This window comes from Crinia signifera, chromosome 8 (assembly GCF_055691185.1).
Source record: "Crinia signifera chromosome 8, ASM5569118v1, whole genome shotgun sequence".
Taxonomy (NCBI): Eukaryota; Metazoa; Chordata; class Amphibia; order Anura; family Myobatrachidae; genus Crinia; species Crinia signifera.
In genome coordinates, this window is record NC_139224.1 from 1,908,843 (window position 1) to 1,928,962 (window position 20,120).

Sequence of the window (20,120 nt, forward strand, 5' to 3'; positions counted from 1 at the left end):
TGCACAGAAACAAAATAACAAAGTAACTCTCTCTGCACATGTTACATCTGCCCCCCTGCAGTGCACATGGTTTTGTCCATTAGAGAGAGAGAGAATTTGCTTTTGCAAGTGAACCAGAATCATGCCCGGAGCCTGCAGCCTGGGCTAGCTTACAGAGGAATGCCAGGCAGGTGGATGTTGGCTCAGTGGATGCTGTCAGACCAGCAGAACCCTCTGACCAATCAGCAGAGACTGGGAGGGAGGGCTGCTGGGATTTTTTTTCCTCCCTTCCCTATTTCCATTCTTTATTTGGAGACGGAGGAGTCAGTTGCTTGTGAGACCCAGAGTGTGATGGAGAAGGCGCGCACACAAAGCCTGCTCTCCCATCTCTGAACCAGCTCTCCTCTGCAGCTGGCCGCTCGCTGACACTTCATTCCCACATTTCGAATCTTCATCAATGCGGTTCTTCAGACTTACCTTCAAGTGTTTTGTGGATTGTTTCTGAACCCCCTCCCTAGCCCCCCACGGTTCTCTCTGCCTTTTTATTTCCATTTCTAAATTATTGAATAATATTTTTATTTTTTGAAGAGACTGAAAAACGACGATAATATTTTATATCTTCAGCGAATAAAACACAGAGAGAGAAATCTATATATTATATATATATAACGTATATATACATATATACACACCTCTGCACATCATGCGAAGTATAGCGACACCACCAAAAGACAAGAGCGCAGGTATGTATCACATGTGTAAATGTGTGTGTGTGTCATACATGTGACCGTATCCAGTTCTATGTGACGTATTGGAATATACAGTGCCGGTGGCCAGTGTATAAATGTGTGTGTGTGTCATACCTGTGACCGTATCCAGTTCTATGTGACGTATTGGAATATACAGTGCCGGTGGCCAGTGTATAAATGTAGAATCATGTGTGTGATAATTAGGAAGACTATGATGTCTGGTCAGATTATACATTATCTAGGCTACATAGAGCGTGATTATTATATATTATTGTATATAGTATTATTTTATACACTGTATCATTTTTGCATCTATCTAATTATCTATCAAAAGTCTATTGGTCTATATATTGGAAGTCTATCTATCTATCTATCCGAAGACTATTAATTATCTAGTGGAAGTCTATCCATACGAAGTCTATATATCTAAATATATTCATCCGAAATCTATCTATTGGATGTATATCTATCCATCCGGTCTGTCTATTCATCCAACGTCTATCTATCCGGTGTCTCTGTATCCAGTGTCTATCTATCTATCTATCTATCTATCTATCTATCTATCTATCTATCCAACCAACCATCTATCTATCTATCCATACATCCAAAGTCTATCTCTCTGTCTCTCTCTATCTATCCCAGGTTTATTGTGTATGATGGTACCATTGCCCAGCAGCGATCCCCCCTCCCCTCCATGCTTGGCATTGGGGTGGCATGGCCGTGCTCTGCAGATGTGTGATGTCTCTGCTTACGTCTCACCAGACACGTACCGTGTGCAGGGAGCTTCATTCACGACCCTGTGCGCCACTAGCATTCCTACGTAGGCATGTTTATCAGTCCGTCATCCCTCATACGGGGGGATTATAGTACCAGGGCTGGCAGGGGCGGGCACCTCGCCTCCAGCACCTTCCTGCCGCCTTGTCAGTATTCATGAGGACCATTGGAGCACAACAGGGCTCCCCTCCCCCGCTGCATTGTGCGCCCAGCTCTCAATGGCTGTCAGTGACACTCAGTGTTCCGAATAATGACATGAAGCTTACTGTATGTAGTGTACTGCCGGCATCTGTAGGGCACATACACATCATAGCGAGACGGGCACAGATGTCATATTTATCTACATGTATTATTACCAGGTATTATATAGCGCACACATATTCCGCAGCACTGTACAGAGAATATTATTACCAGGTATTATATGGCGCACACATATTCCGCAGCGCTGTACAGAGACTATTATTACCAGTTATTTATATAGCGCACACATATTCCGCAGCACTGTACAGAGACTATTATTACCAGTTATTATATAGCGCACACATATTCCACAGCGCTGTACAGAGAATATTATTACCAGTTATTATATAGCGCACACATATTCCGCAGCGCTGTACAGAGAATATTATTACTAGTTATTATATAGCGCACACATATTCCGCAGCACTGTACAGAGACTATTATTACCAGTTATTATATAGCGTACACATATTCCGCAGCGCAGTACAGAGACTATTATTACCAGTTATTATATAGTGCACACATATTCCGCAGCCCTGTACAGAGAATATTATTACCAGTTATTATATAGCGCACACATATTCCGCAGCGCTGTACAGACAATATTATTACTAGTTATTATATAGCGCACACATATTCCGCAGCACTGTACAGAGACTATTATTACCAGTTATTATATAGCGCACACATATTCCACAGCGCTGTACAGAGACTATTATTACCAGTTATTATATAGCGCACACATATTCCGCAGCACTGTACAGAGAATATTATTACCAGTTATTATATAGCGCACACATATTCTGCAGCGCTGTACAGAGAATATATGGTACTCTTTACCTAGAACGGCGCCCGTCGCGGGCATCGCGGGTACATTTATGGCTACCCGCGACGCGACCGACGCGATGCCCGCGATTTTCCCATTGAAAACCATGTTAAAACTGAAAAATCGCGTCGGTCGCGTCGCGGCCGGCCATAAATGTACCCGCGATGCCCGCGACGCGATGCCCGCGATTTCCCATAGGGAACAATGTTAAAAGGCAGATTGACCGCGATTTTACCGTTAAATGCCTCAATGCCCGCGATTTTGACATAGGAAACAATGTTAAATGGGCCACAGAGCCCAAATAGTCCCCCTGAAGTGTTAAATGGGCCCCAAAATTTTTAACGCCACCCCCACTATCAACGTGAACCCGAAGCGTGGCGAGCGCAGCGAGCCCGCGAGGGGCGGCGGTACGCGTCCTCCGACCTTTTCATGCCCTACTATCCACGTCGGCGTGGAGTTGAGAATAGAATAGTGTGGCGAGCGCAGCGAGCCACCGAGCCCGAAGCGTGGCGAGCGCACGCGGATACCTTCACAGGTAAACGCGTCCCCTCGCGGGCTTCACAGGTGTCCGTGGCCACGCGGACACCTGTGAAGCCCGCGAGGGGACGCGTATAACTGTGAAGGTATCCGCGTCCCCTCGCGGGGCTCGCTGCGCTCGCCACGCTTCGGGCTCGGTGGCTCGCTGCGCTCGCCACACTATTCTATTCTCAACTCCACGCCGACGTGGATAGTAGGGCATGAAAAGGTCGTAGGACGCGTACCGCCGCCCCTCGCGGGCTCGCTGCGCTCGCCACGCTTCGGGTTCACGTTGATCGTGGGGTGGCGTTAAAATTTTTGGGGGCCATTTAATAATTCAGGGGGACTATTAGGGCTCTGTGGGCCATTTAACATTGTTTCCTATGTCAAAATCGCGGGCATTGAGGCATTTAACGCTAAAATCGCGGTCAATCTGCCTTTTTAACATTGTTCCCTATGGGAAAATCGCGGTAATCGCGGGTACCCGATTTTGATGTACCCGCGATTTACCCGCGATTACCGCGATTGCCGCGATTTTACCCGCGATCCCGCGATTTCAATCGTGGGCGCCGTTCTAGGTAAAGAGTACCGAATATTATTACTAGTTATTATATAGCGCACACATATTCCGCAGCACTGTACAGAGACTATTATTACCAGTTATTATATAGCGCACACATATTCCACAGCGCTGTACAGAGACTATTATTACCAGTTATTATATAGCGCACACATATTCCGCAGCGCTGTACAGAGAATATTATTACTAGTTATTATATAGCGCACACATATTCCGCAGCACTGTACAGAGACTATTATTACCAGTTATTATATAGCGTACACATATTCCGCAGCGCAGTACAGAGACTATTATTACCAGTTATTATATAGTGCACACATATTCCGCAGCCCTGTACAGAGAATATTATTACCAGTTATTATATAGCGCACACATATTCCGCAGCGCTGTACAGACAATATTATTACTAGTTATTATATAGCGCACACATATTCCGCAGCACTGTACAGAGACTATTATTACCAGTTATTATATAGCGCACACATATTCCACAGCGCTGTACAGAGACTATTATTACCAGTTATTATATAGTGCACACATATTCCGCAGCCCTGTACAGAGAATATTATTACCAGTTATTATATAGCGCACACATATTCCGCAGCGCTGTACAGACAATATTATTACTAGTTATTATATAGCGCACACATATTCCGCAGCACTGTACAGAGACTATTATTACCAGTTATTATATAGCGCACACATATTCCACAGCGCTGTACAGAGACTATTATTACCAGTTATTATATAGCGTACACATATTCCGCAGCGCAGTACAGAGACTATTATTACCAGTTATTATATAGCGCACACATATTCCGCAGCGCAGTACAGAGACTATTATTACCAGTTATTATATAGTGCACACATATTCCGCAGCCCTGTACAGAGAATATTATTACCAGTTATTATATAACGCACACATATTCCGCAGCGCTGTACAGACAATATTATTACTAGTTATAATATAGCGCACACATATTCCGCAGCGCTGTACAGAGAATATTATTACCAGTTATTATATAGTGCACACATATTCCGCAGCGCTGTACAGAGAATATTATTACCAGTTATTATATAGTGCACACATATGCTGCAGCGCTGTACAGAGACTATTATTACCAGTTATTATATAGCGCACACATATTCCGAAGCGCTGTACAGAGAATATTATTACCAGTTATTATATAGCGCACACATATTCCACAGCGCTGTACAGAGAATATTATTACCAGTTATTATATAGCGCACACATATTCCGCAGCGCTGTACAGAGAATATTATTACCAGTTATTATATAGCGCACACATATTCCGCAGCGCTGTACAGAGAATATTATTACCAGTTATTATATAGCGCACATATATTCCGCAGCCCTGTACAGAGAATATTATTACCAGTTATTATATAGCGCACACATATTCCGCAGCGCTGTACAGAGATTATTACCAGTTATTATATAGCGCTCACATATCCCGCAGTGCTGTACAGAGACTATTATTACCAGTTATTATATAGCGCACACATAGTCCGCAGCGCTGTACAGAGAATATTATTACCAGTTATCATATAGCGCACACATATTCCGCAGCGCTGTACAGAGAATATTATTACCAGTTATTATATAGCGCACACATATTCCGCAGCACTGTACAGAGACTATTATTACCAGTTATTATATAGCGCACAGATACGCGTAACTAGATACATGTGGGCCCCATAGCAAAGGTTTTTAAGGGCCCCTATTTATCACCTAATGCTGAAAAATGTATACTGCACATGATACTTTGACAGGCAAAGTGGGCACCTCTTAGCTCTGGGCCCCATAGCAGCTGCACCCCCTACACTTATGGTAGTTACACCCTGTATATAACACATGTAACTGTGACCGGGAAGGTGGCCCCTCTCAGCTCTGGCCCCATAGCAGCTGCACCCCCTGCACCTATGGTAGCTACACCCTGTATATAACACATGTAACTGTGACAGGGAAGGTGACCCCTCTCAGCTCTTGGCCCCATAGCAGCTGCACTCCCTGCACCTATGGTAGTTACACACTGTATATTACACATGTAACTGTGACAGGGAAGGTGGCCCCTCTCAGCTCTGGGCCCCATAGCAGCTGCACCCCCTGCACCTACGTTAGCTACACCCCTGTATATAACACATGTAACTGTGACAGGGAAAGTGGCCCCTCTCAGCTCTGGGCCCCATAGCAGCTGCACCCCCTGCACCTCTGGTAGTTACATCCCTGTATATAACACATGTAACTGTGAGAGGGAAGGTGGCCCCTCTCAGCTCTGGGCCCCATAGCAGCTGCACCCCCTGCACCTATGGTAGTTACACCCTGTATATAACACATGTAACTGTGACAGGGAAGGTGGCCCCTCTCAGCTCTGGGCCCCATAGCAGCTGCACCCCCTGCACCTATGGTAGTTACATCCCTGTATATAACACATGTAACTGTGAGAGGGAAGGTGGCCCCTCTCAGCTCTGGGCCCCATAGCAGCTGCACCCCCTGCACCTATGGTAGTTACACCCTGTATATAACACATGTAACTGTGACAGGGAAGGTGGGCTCTCTCAGCTCTGGGCCCCATAGCAGCTGCAACCCCTGCACCTGTGGTAGCTACACCCTGTATATAACACATGTAACTGTGACAGGGAAGGTGGCCCCTCTCAGCTCTGGGCCCCATAGCAGCTGCACCCCCTGCACCTATGGTAGCTACACCCTGTATATAACACATGTAACTGTGACAGAGAAGGTGGCCCCTCTCAGCTCTGGGCCCCATAGCAGCTGCACCCCCTGCACCTATGGTAGTTACACCCTGTATATAACACATGTAACTGTGACAGGGAAGGTGGCTCCTCTCAGCTCTGGGCCCCATAGCAGCTGCACCCGCTGCACCTATGGTAGCTACACCCTGTATATAACACATGTAACTGTGACAGGGAAGGTGGCCCCTCTCAGCTCTGGGCCCCATAGCAGCTGCACCCCCTGCACCTATGGTAGCTACACCCTGTATATAACACATGTAACTGTGACAGGGAAGGTGGCCCCTCTCAGCTCTGGGCCCCATAGCAGCTGCACCCCCTGCACCTATGGTAGCTACACCCCTGTATATAACACATGTAACAGTGACAGGGAAGGTGGCCCCTCTCAGCTCTGGGCCCCATAGCAGCTGCACTCCCTGCACCTATGGTAGTTACACCCTGTATATAACACATGTAACTGTGACAGGGAAGGTGGCCCCTCTCAGCTCTGGGCCCCATAGCAGCTGCACTCCCTGCACCTATGGTAGCTACACCCTGTATATAACACATGTAACTGTGGCAGGGAAGGTGGCCCCTCTCAGCTCTTGGCCCCATAGCAGCCGCACCCCCTGCATCTATGGTAGCTACACCCTGTATATAACACATGTAACTGTGACAGGGAAGGTGGCCCCTCTCAGCTCTGGGCCCCATAGCAGCTGCACCCCCTGCATCTATGGTAGCTACACCCTGTATATAACACATGTAACTGTGACAGGGAAGGTGGCCCCTCTCAGCTCTGGGCCCCATAGCAGCTGCACCCCCTGCATCTATGGTAGCTACACCCTGTATATAACACATGTAACTGTGACAGGGAAGGTGGCCCCTCTCAGCTCTGGCCCCATAGCAGCTGCACCCCCTGCACCTATGTAGTAACACCCTTGCGTACCACATCTTTATTGTCGGAGGAAACCGGAGTTCCTGGGGGGGAAACAAGCAAACGTGGGGAACATATTTGCACTGGGGGATTCCGTGACCATACAAAAGCATTGAGATTGGGGGTGACTGCTGTTATACTAGACCCAGGGGACTAAGTAAATAACTGGGGGATGCCTGTGATAGCTTTCACCAGGGACATGGGGAAGGGGAGATAACAGCCCCGTATGGTCCAGACTGTTTCTGGTTTTGGCTACACCCCTGGCCCATACAGGCGGGCTTTATACTCCCCCTCCTCCTCCCTGGTGACTGGTGTCACAGGCAGATCCCCTCCCCCTAACAGGACACCCCCCAGAATGGACAACCCCCCGGACAGGCCCCCACCCTCGGACAGGACACCCCCCAGAATGGACACCCCCCTGGACAGGACACCCCCAGATTCGACATCCCCCTGGACAGGATGCCCCCCAGACTGGACACTACAAGCTCTGGACTGCTGCAGAGTCTGATGTCCGGTCCAGCGTTTCCGGTCTTGTCCAGGTTTGGTTTTTACCCATACCCTAGATAATCGACACCCTTATAAGCGTGCCCATGCATCCCGCCCCCACTTACTTTTTATACCAAAGACTGGTAAAATCATTTGATAGTGAGAGTGAGAAACCGTGGAATGATTTCTCCTCCGTGCGTCCACGTGTGAGCAGGTGTGTAAGCGTCCACATGTGAGCGGGTGTGTAAGCGTCCGCGTGTGAGCGGGTGTGTAAGCGTCCACGTGTGAGCGGGTGTGTAAGCGTCCACGTGTGAGCGGGTGTGTAAGCGTCCGCTCGGATGCTAGTGCAGGGATTCACTTGGCGGGGGGTTGCTGCATTCGACGGGGCAGCGAATGTACACAGCCTAGCAAGCAGGCCTGAATCAGGCACAAAGTATTAACCAATCTGATAGTGAGAAACCGTGGAATGATTTCTCCTCCGTGCGTCCACGTGTGAGCAGGTGTGTAAGCGTCCGCATGTGAGCGGTTGTGTAAGCGTCCGCATGTGAGCGGGGGTGTGTTAGCGTCCGCATGTGAGGGGGTGTGTAAGCGTCCGCATGTGAGCGGGTGTGTAAGCGTCCGCATGTGAGGGGGTGTGTAAGCGTCCGCATGTGAGCGGGTGTGTAAGCGTCCGCATGTGAGCGGGTGTGTAAGCGTCCGCATGTGAGCGGGTGTGTAAGCGTCCGCATGTGAGCGGGTGTGTAAGCGTCCGCATGTGAGCGGGTGTGTAAGCGTCCGCATGTGAGCGGGTGTGTAAGCGTCCGCATGTGAGCGGGTGTGTAAGTGTCCGCATGTGAGCGGGTGTGTAAGAGTCCGCATGTGAGCGGGTGTGTAAGCGTCCGCATGTGAGCGGGTGTGTAAGCGTCCGCATGTGAGCGGGTGTGTAAGCGTCCGCATGTGAGCGGGTGTGTAAGCATCCGCATGTGAGCGGGGGTGTAAGCGTCCGCATGTGAGCGGGTGTGTAAGCGTCCGCATGTGAGGGGGTGTGTAAGCGTCCGCATGAGAGCGGGGGTGTAAGCGTCCGCATGTGAGCGGGGGTGTAAGCGTCCGCGTGTGAGCGGGTGTGTAAGCGTCCGCGTGTGAGGGGGTGTGTTAGCGTCCGCGTGTGAGGGGGTGTGTAAGCGTCCGCGTGTGAGCGGGTGTGTAAGCGTCCGCGTGTGAGCGGGTGTGTAAGCGTCCGCGTGTGAGCGGGTGTGTAAGCGTCCGCATGTGAGCCGGTGTGTAAGCATCCGCTCGGATGCTAGTGCAGGGATTCACTTGGCGGGGGGTTGCTGCATTCAGCGGGGCAGCGAATGTACACAGCCTAGCAAGCAGGCCTGAATCAGGCACAAAGTATTAACCAATCTTCTCTTAGCTGTTGTGTTGCTTTATCTCTCTCCAAACTTTAGTAAATCTAGTTTGAAAAGGAGGAAGCTAATAATAGCACCACAGCAATTCCTGATGTTCTTGTATCACCTGTAGAGTGTCAGCTTCTCAGATGAGGACTTGGTGCCTGCTGTTATGCACCCTACAAGACGGGACTTGCGGACTGGCTGCTATATAGAGGTGCGACACCACCAGCGCCTCCAGCCTGTTAGCAGGGACAAGGCACCATTGAGAATCTGAACATTTGTATCGCTGCCAACGCTAATGTTAATCGCTGACTTCCATTAAAGGAAATGAGACTATTGGCAGAAGCCAAGTACAGTAGGTGCCATCTCCAGAGTGAGGCACTGATGGGAAGGAGGGTATGGCTGATGGGGGCAGACTTCTGTAAATAGTAAAGGATTTTAACTCTGTCCATGCCTCCAGAAAATCATTCAAGACATTGTTGCTGTTGATCTCCTGAGCTCACACCATTGTAGACTAGTGTCGTAGTGATATACATCCAGTGGCGGTTTTTACCTATAGGCTGCAGCCCCCCCACCCCCAGGTAAAATCCGCCACTGTAGTGAAGCCAGATGCAGTCTGTGAGACGGCACTGGCATCACTGTGACTGGCAGTGACTTCCTATTGGAAGTCAGACCTGCCAGTCACCAAGGCAGTCCCATTGTGAGGTGTTCCCTCCCTCCGGGACGCCTTTCTGCAGCTGCCGTGCAAAATCGGCAATTGCGCATGCGCAGTACTTATATGAGTACTGTGCATGCGCTGGTCCCGGTGCCTGTCACTTATATTGTACAAGCGCCAGGACCAAGATTCCTTCTATGCATAGGCGAATCTAGAATTATGGTAATGTGTGGTCCCAGATCTAGACATAATAGTAGGGGGACCTTTGTGCGGCGCAGGGGGCGTGGTCTCATGGGAAGGAGGCGTGGCATCACAAAATGGGGTGTGGTATTACACTTTAGACCATACACAGTAATGCCCGTTACACATTTTAGCAAACTCCATAATACCCATTACACATAAAGCCACACACCATAATGCCCATTACACATTGTGCCACACATCATGATGCCCATTACATACTACTACTTACCTACGTGCTCATTGCTAGGGGGTTCTTGCTTGATGGCACCATAGTACCCATTACACATGATGCCGCACACCAAAGTACCCATTACACATGATGCCGCGCACCATAGTACCCATTACACATGATGCCGCACACCATAGTACCCATTACACATGATGCTACACACATAATGTCCGTTACACATGATGCCGCGCACCATAGTACCCATTACACATGATGCCGCGCACCATAGTACCCATTACACATGATGCAGCACACCATAGTACCCATTACACATGATGCCGCACATCATAGTACCCATTACACATGATGCCGCACACCATAGTACCCATTACACATGATGCCGCACACCAAAGTACCCATTACACATGATGCCGCACACCATAGTACCCATTACACATGATGCCGCACACCATAGTACCCATTACACATGATGCAGCACACCATAGTACCCATTACACATGATGTCGCACACCATAGTACCCATTACACATGATGCCGCACACCATAGTACCCATTACACATGATGCCGCACACCATAGTACCCATTACACATGATGCCGCACACCATAGTACCCATTACACATGATGCCGCACACCATAGTACCCATTACACATGATGCCGCACACCATAGTACCCATTACACAGGATGCCGCACCCCATGGTACCCATTACACATGATGCCGCACCCCATAGTACCCATTACACATGATGCCGCGCACCATAGTACCCATTACACATGATGCAGCACACCATAGTACCCATTACAAATGATGCCGCACATCATAGTACCCATTACACATGATGCCGCACACCATAGTACCCATTACACATGATGCCGCACACCAAAGTACCCATTACACATGATGCCGCACACCATAGTACCCATTACACATGATGCCGCGCACCATAGTACCCATTACACATGATGCCGCGCATCATAGTACCCATTACACATGATGCCGCGCACCATAGTACCCATTACACATGATGCCGCACACCATAGTACCCATTACACATGATGCCGCACACCATAGTACCCATTACACATGATGCCGCGCACCATAGTACCCATTACACATGATGCCGCGCACCATAGTACCCATTACACATGATGCCGCACACCATAGTACCCATTACACATGATGCCGCACACCATAGTACCCATTACACATGATGCAGCACACCATAGTACCCATTACACATGATGTCGCACACCATAGTACCCATTACACATGATGCCGCACACCACAGTACCCATTACACATGATGCCACACACCATAGTACCCATTACACATGATGCCGCACACCACAGTACCCATTACACATGATGCCGCACACCACAGTACCCATTACACATGATGCCGCACACCACAGTACCCATTACACATGATGCCGCACACCATAGTACCCATTACACATGATGCCGCACACCATAGTACCCATTACACATGATGCTGCAATCCATAGTACCCATTACACATGATGCCGCACACCATAGTACCCATTACACATGATGCAGCACACCATAGTACCCATTACACATGATGCCGCACACCATAGTACCCATTACACATGATGCCGCACACCATAGTACCCATTACACAGGATGCCGCACACCATAGTACCCATTACACATGATGCCGCACACCATAGTACCCATTACACATGATGCTACACACATAATGTCCGTTACACATGATGCCGCACACCATAGTACCCATTACACATGATGCCGCGCACCATAGTACCCATTACACATGATGCCGCGCACCATAGTACCCATTACACATGATGCAGCGCACCATAGTACCCATTACACATGATGCTGCACACATAATGCCCCTTACACATGATGCTGCACACATGATGCCCCTTACACATGATGCTGCACACATAATGCCCCTTACACATGATGCCGCACACATAATGCCCCTTACACATGATGCTGCACACTGTAATGCCACTTACACATGATGCTGCACACTGTAATGCCCCTTACACATTAAGCCACACATTATGCGTAATGCCCCCACATACCGCCACTTGTAGCATCCCTTAAGCAATGCCCTCAAAAGTGCCACTTACTGTAAATTTTTATATGAGCCTTCGCTGCTGCTGCAGGGAGAGATGGAGAGCGGTGCAGCTGCTTCTATGGGGAGAGGAGCAGAACGCAGCGCAGCGCACGCTCCCACTCCCCTCCTGGTGTCCCCTCTAGCCGAGTGGACATTTGAAATATTGTGCGCGCTGTTGTTGTGCGTGACGTTGGGGGAACACGCCGGGCGCCGGCACCACATGATTAAAGGGGGGGGCGGGCTGAGGTGAAAGCGGGGAGAAGAATTGGAGCGGAAGCTGCAGGGGTGACAGTCATTGACAGCTGGGCAGAGAGCAGGGGGCTGCCCGGCTGTATTCAGAGCATTGCAGGTCACGGTTGTTTGAAATAAAACCCCTTTCAAAACAGAAAATGCAGGGATTTACCCCGGAAATATGGTCCCAGCATTTTCTGGTGTGAGGGGGAGAGACAACCACTCCCCTCTCCCTACCCCCCTTTAACCAACCAGCTATATCTTCGGAACCAACTGACCCATTTACATGAGACCAGTATCATATTGAAGAACTTTTGAGTTGGCTTTGAATGATTTTGGTCCCGTGAAACTGGGCTGTTTGGTTCCAGAGAAATCTGCCCTCAAAGAACATAAACAGTCATGAAATTACATTTAAGAAATAAAAAAAAATGGTTTAACCTCAATATCCCTGGAACCAATTAACCCATATGGATCCAGCCTGGTATCAGATTGAAGGCCCATCGATTTGGGTTCGACTGAGATCAAATTCGAGCTTCAGTGATGCCGAAGGGGGAACTGGCAGTCGTTGAACTGGGTGGGGGTCGGAATTAGCGGGTCCCATGTTATCCTATAGGGAAAACGTTCCAGTTTGCCTGGCAGTATCTCCGGTTCCCAGGGGGCTAGAGACACGGGGCTGGGCTCGTTGGAAAGCCCCATCCCTCAGCTAAAAAATGGGCTGTTGCCGAAGCAGCCCATAGAAGCTGGCCGCATGTGCAGTACAGATGTTTGTACTGCGCATGCGCCAGTCACGGTGCCTGTCATCAAAGTTCAGACGGTGGGGACCCAGGAGAAGAGGCGACGGCTGCAGTGACAGGGTGCCTGAATCGCGGTACCTCTGCTGCGTCCAGAGGCAGCCCCCCTCCCCCAAGTAGGTACGAGCCGCCACTGTATACATCATTCATTTACAGGTAAATTAGTGTCTGATTAGGAAAAATAGGAAAAATAAGATTTATTATCCTGCTGCTATAGGTCTTCCTAATCCAATACGTAATCCGCCCCTCCCCCATCCGGTCATACATTGAGGATTGCAGATGAGTTTGAGTCTTGTATTCAAAATAGATGAATTCATCAATTCATGATTAAGACTATAAATTGTCATCTGTTAGGGGAACTTCCGACACCCTCCGCGGCTCCACACCCTCCCTGGTCACATGGGCTCTCAGTCCTTTCAACTTAACCGCCCTTTTCTTGTCCCGGTGATTATGATAGGAGGAACATGCGCACACCCAACATGGCCGCAATAAGATCATTATACAACATGATTACATCATTGCAGTCAGCATCCAACTTAATAACATATATATTGTACTGTGTGTGTATATATATATATATATATATATATATATATAGTATATCTCCTGAAAGTCTGCTCCTCACCTCTAAAGGGGGAATTTGTGTGTTTTGCTCACTGAAGTAACAATTGCTATGTTGCTCTGTGTGTCCATGCTTAGCGCCAGTGCTGACTGCTGTGTTATTCCGTCATTTGGACAGGCTGATCACAAGTCTATATAGGTTATATCTGTATTATTTAGGTTTCTAGCCAGTTGATGAAGTGGATCTCTCACCTACACATAGCAGGAGCGTCCCCCATTTTGTTGGGTGGATTAATATTCTGCCGACTCCCCAGAAACCAGAACTGTATGAAACGAAGTCGGCGCTCTCTCAGTGATGTCGTCACAGACCTTGTGGCCTTGTTTGTCCTGTTTTGTACCTTTACTGTGTACAGCACTGAGGAATATCGGTGACGCTGCTGATTGGCTCTGGGGCCCATTTGAGACTACCCAGGCTGGCAGTTAGGGAGGACAAGGTCTGATCTGTGACGCCATTGGCTGGCAGAATTGCGCCATGTATGGGCACCTTTAGGCGGATTACAACACGGAGCCCCTGAGTGTTATTTTTGTTTAAGCTTTACCCCAGAATCCCAAAGAAGTGCAGGGTGCCAGGGAGGTTATTTTAAGTACCAGTACGGCCAACTTTCCCAGCTATCAAATAAAAAGAGATGGCTGATTGCCAGGTTCACAACATGTCTACTACAACAACCCGTGAGGCGGCCATGATCTACAGCAATTTCATGAGAACGCCACCTACTAGATACCATCAAAACACTCTCCTTTTTGTAGTGTAAACAGGACAACCCGGGTTGACATTGTCAGGTGCTTTATTCCTTGGTCAAAGACCCAGGAATATCCACCCGGGTTCACCCTTTCACACTAGAAAAGAACCGTGTTGAAAGGAAAATTACCGGGTTGAAATGCTTGACTTGTTAATTTGCTTGGCAGTGAGAACAGGGTAATCGGTACTTGTTTCGTTTCACGGTGGCAGCGTCTCAGTCGACGCAGCATCTGTGTCCCCTTGCAGGGCTCGCTTCGCTTACCCACGCTATGGGCTCGGTGGCTCGCTGCGCTCGTCTCGCTATCTAAAATCCACTCCATGCCAACATGGATAGTGGAGGTATGAACTATTCACGTTGGCATGGACTTTATTTTAGAAAGTTTGCAGAGCGCCGAACCCGGAAGTAGCGGGCGGCCATGCTGCCGAGTGAAACTAAACAAGAACCGGGTAATCTATTGCTCTTTTTGCTTTAATTCCAATAAAAGGTGCAACAGAATTTGCTGCAATATATAAGAGACTGTTGGTAAATAAATACTTCCAAATCAGAATCAAATCAAGTCCCAAATCCCATCCTGAATCCCTTTTAAAGAAGAGAACTAAAAAAACAACATACAGCAATATAAATGACCTGTGTTTGAATGAAAAGGGTCATATTTATACCCTACGTACTTTTTAATTGCAGTATGGTGTAAACCTGTACAGTCATTTCCTCACTGGTATGTTTAACCTTTTATAGCGTGTGCTAATGTTCATGTATCTCTTATATATTTAGCCAGTGACTGTGTGTATAACACTGGGCGGAGTCATGGGCGGAGTCATACACTCACAGACTGATCGCACACACTATAGCTGACAAAGTTAGCCATCATGTGCACATACATTATAGGTGCCCTACCGCCGCCACACAACTGCTTTATACATAAAATACATACAAGTGCCCGGGGACCACGCATAAAGGTCCAGTGAAATCAACATCGGAGGCGTGGTCTTGCGCCGATCAAGGTCCTGCCTCCAGCTCACCCCCATACGCTGCAGCCGCTACAGCAATTACATTGATAACACCCCTTACTCCCATCCCACATAACTCCCCGCCGCGGCCTGCCCTATAAGCAGCAAGTTGTGTCCTGTTCACACTCTACTGCCCACATGGGAATTGTAGTCCCCTGGGCATCCCGCTGCTGGAGCTTAGGTGTAACTAGGACTACATCCGCCAGTGCTGGATTTGTGCCTAGGCCCTCACAGCGGCACCAATTTAGGGCGGCACGGCAGGCTAACTGAATAAATGAATTGCAACTGGCGGAGCCGAGTGGTCAGCGGCGAGTGACAAGCGCCGCCATGCTTCATTATATGTCGGAGGCAGTGCCGCTCATCACCCGCCGCTGCCCACCCGTACTGTCACGTACATTACATCACCATCGGAGCGGTCCCACTCCGGAGGGCTCCGCCGCTGGGTGCGCTGAGTGGCTGAGCTCAGGCTCACTGCTGCCGGCGCCCATTGGCTACTCTATACACACAGCCTATTGGCTGCTGTGTATACAATGGGCGGGTACAGCAGCTGAGCTGAGCAGCACGCCATCCCTGCACTGCTGCCGTGTGACTGTCCATGTGTGCTAAGCTTAATCCTACATTAAGTTACATTTTAATTAGATATATATATATATATATATAATATGACGTGAGGAAGAATGTTTCAGGGCTAGGATGCCCGTTTTTGAAGACAAGTTAGGACTTATTAAAATGGGGGGGGCGGCCAAAAATGTTGTGCCTAGGGGCGGCCTGACCCCTAAATTCGCCCCTGCCAGCCACGCAGCGGGTGTCACTGGCAGCGGAGGAGGCAGCGAGGACACCGTGGTGCTGGGTCCGGAAGCCGCTGAAACCCACCCGCCTCCCCCTCCATGCTGTTTGCTGGCGCTGTGTGGAAGGTGCCGCCGTGCAGCAGCAGGTAACACACAGCGTCTGAACCCCTCACCCTCCCACCACTTACCCCCACAAGCCTGCAGCCCCATTAGCAGAGCGCACAACCCCGACCTAGGCCCAGCACAACGGAGGCTGGTAGTGGGGGGGCATTGTTACATATGAGGGGGCATAGATAGCCTTGTACTCCTGTGCCTGCAGCTACATTCCATACCTCCCAACTTTCTCAATTGAAGGTCAGGGACAACGCACAAGCTCCCGAAAAGGGGGTGTGGCGTATGCAAATGAGTGTGCGGCTTACGCAAATTAGGGCGTTTTCGGCCACTGCACCTCTGAATAGACGCTGTGCTCATGTGCACAGCGTCTATTCTGTCAGATTTGGGGGGACTCCCAACTGCCCCCCCCCCCCCCCGCAGCGGAGGGACGCGGGAACATCCACAAAAACCGGGAAGTTACTGCGTTTAGCAGGACAGTTGGGAGGTGTGACATTCCCCCTGGCACTGAGCATTAAATCCCTCCCCATTGGCAATGGCCATTGCGATGTGTGCACCCTGCATCCACTTCCAATAACGCAACAACCGCCGCTACCACGCCACAGTGGCCTCTCCCCTATAAACATGCACAAACCCAGTCCCACCAGCCCCGCACCCACCCCTCCAACACCGCTGCCACCCCGCACCAAACTTCAGCACCCCTGTATCCACTTCCAATAACGCAACAACCGCCCCTCCACCGCCGCTACCACGCCACAGTGGCCTCTCCCCTATAAACATGCACAAACCCAGTCCCACCAGCCCCGCACCCACCCCTCTAACACCGCTGCCACCCCGCACCAAACTTCAGCACCCCTGAAGCCTCCCCTTCCCCACCCACGTGCGTAACCCACGCACCTACAACTCCACCACCCATAGCACACCAGCACCAAACCCTCCCACAGCACCAGCAAACACCCTCTGCCACATGTGGCAACCCCGCACCTGCCACTCCCCCTCTCAAGGTACTAATGCACGTACGCCACCCACCTCCTCAATCCCCAGAACTCCTGCACCCAACAACAACACTGCACCCACCCACACTACCCACGCACCCATCCCTCCCCCACCCACACCACCCCTGCTCCCACACCCACAACAGAAAAACCTCTATGTAATAGTAACCATATCTCACACAATAAAGGCATTCACAGATTAAAAGGGCGGAGCCCCTTACGACGGTGTGAAGAGCGCCCATAGGGAGCGATGAATCACCTAGTTATATATAAGTGGTGAATGTTTGTTAAAGATGAGTGAACCATATTTTATTATCAAAATGATTGTGATTTCCTTATTTATCTGTGTTTGATGATAAGATATGAATTAGCAACACGTATGTATTTTATGTATATAGCAGTTGTGTGGCGGGGGTAGGGATCAAGGTGACTGCGTTCCGGATCCACGCAGCCAGAGACACATTATCCAACTGTACAACATCTGCCACGTGGACAATTCTCAATGTCTTCATTGTACCCACATATTGCAGCAAATAGGAGGTGCCAGCGCGTGCCAACCATTACAGGGGGTGCTGAATGATTCATGAGAAGTTGTATTTAGCTGGGCTGAGGTCATTCACTCTTGTGCCGGTAGTTGGAAGTAGTCACTTCTCAAGAGAAGATTTTCATCTGTATGCTTTATATGATTTCAAAAATACAATACATACATCTGCACCTTGATGAAAACGCTCTAAGAAATCTTCGTCATATAAGGTTTGATTAGAGGATACATTATTCTAAACCTTAAAGCTGGGTACACTGAATGAGAAAATGTTAAAATCTTCCAGTGTGTACGCGCTATGATGCAGACAATGATCCCTCCTATACTTTTGCACAGACATTCTCCTCTGGCACTGCATGTAGCTCAGTCGGAGGACATCACTAACAAGGGTCATGTTTCTGAATGCAGCGTACCCCCCCCCCCCCCCCCCCCCCACCAACGCTGGCAGCTTCTGATATCAGTGAGCCAGACTTATACTCATGAGGCCTGACTAATATTCCCAAGGCATGACTAATATTCCCGAGGCCTGACTAGTATTCCTGAGACCCAACTAATATTCCCGAGGCCTGACTAATCTTCCTGAGGCCTGACTAGTATTCCCGAGGCATGACTAATCTTCCTGAGGCCTGACTAGTATTCCTGAGGCCTAACTAATCTTCCTGAGGCTTGACTAGTCTTCCCGAGGCCTGACTAGTATTCCTGAGGCCTGATTAATCTTCCCGAGGCCAGAATAATCTTCCCGAGGCCTGACTAGTATTCCCGAGGCGTGAATAATCTTCCCGAGGCCTGACTAATCTTCCTGAGGCCTGACTAGTATTCCCGAGGCCTGACTAGTATTCCTGAGACCCAACTAATATTCCTGAGGCCTGACTAATCTTCCTGAGGCCTGACTAATCTTCCTGAGGCCTGACTAGTATTCCCGAGGCATGACTAATCTTCCTGAGGCCTGACTAGTATTCCTGAGGCCTAACTAATCTTCCTGAGGCTTAACTAGTCTTCCCGAGGCCTGACTAGTATTCCTGAGGCCTGATTAATCTTCCCGAGGCCAGAATAATCTTCCCGAGGCCTGACTAGTATTCCCGAGGCGTGAATAATCTTCCCGAGGCCTGACTAATATTCCTGAGGCCTGACTAGTATTCCTGAGGCCTGACTAATCTTCCTGAGGCCTGACTAATCTTCCTGAGGCCTGACTAATCTTCCTGAGGCCTGACTAATCTTCCTGAGGCCTGACTAGTATTCCCGAGGCTTGACTAATCTTCCTGAGGCCTGACTAGTATTCCTGAGGCCTAACTTATCTTCCTGAGGCATGACTAGTATTCCCGAGGCGTGAATAATCTTCCCGAGGCCTGACTAATATTCCTGAGGCCTGACTAGTATTCCTGAGTCCTAACTAGTATTCCTGAGGCCTGACTAATCTTCCTGAGGCCTGACTAATCTTCCTGAGGCCTGACTAATCTTCCTGAGGCCTGACTAATATTCCCGAGGCCTGACTAATCTTCCTGAGGCCTGACTAGTATTCCTGAAGCCTGATTAATCTTCCTGAGATTAGAATAATCTTCCCGATGCCTGTTACTATTCCCGAGGCCTGACTAGTATTCCCGAGGCGTGAATAATCTTCCCGAGGCCTGACTAATATTCCTGAGGCCTGACTAGTATTCCTGAGGCCTGACTAATCTTCCTGAGGCCTGACTAATATTCCTGAGGCCTGACTAATATTCCTGAGGCCTGACTAGTATTCCCTAGGCCTGACTAGTATTCCCGAGGCCTGACTAGTATTCCCGAGGCCTGACTAATATTGATGAGACCTGTTTTATATCCATTAGGTGCTGATTCTTAGTAATTTGATAGACTGTCTTCAAAATGGCTGCCTTTATTTGTGACAGGCCAGC

The 20,120-nt window shown here is 49.2% G+C and overlaps 1 protein-coding gene across 1 annotated transcript in view; it reads left to right on the plus strand.

Annotated features, from left to right (window-relative positions):
* Positions 1-267: 267 nt before the first annotated feature.
* LOC146025617 (sodium- and chloride-dependent creatine transporter 1-like) overlaps positions 268-20,120 on the plus strand; it is a 114,128-nt gene continuing 94,275 nt past the window's right edge. Inside the window, exon 1 of the mRNA XM_083155562.1 lies at positions 268-722. Within this exon, the coding sequence (XP_083011688.1) occupies positions 683-722 (40 nt within the window). The 5' untranslated portion in view covers positions 268-682. The remainder of the gene's footprint in view (positions 723-20,120) is intronic.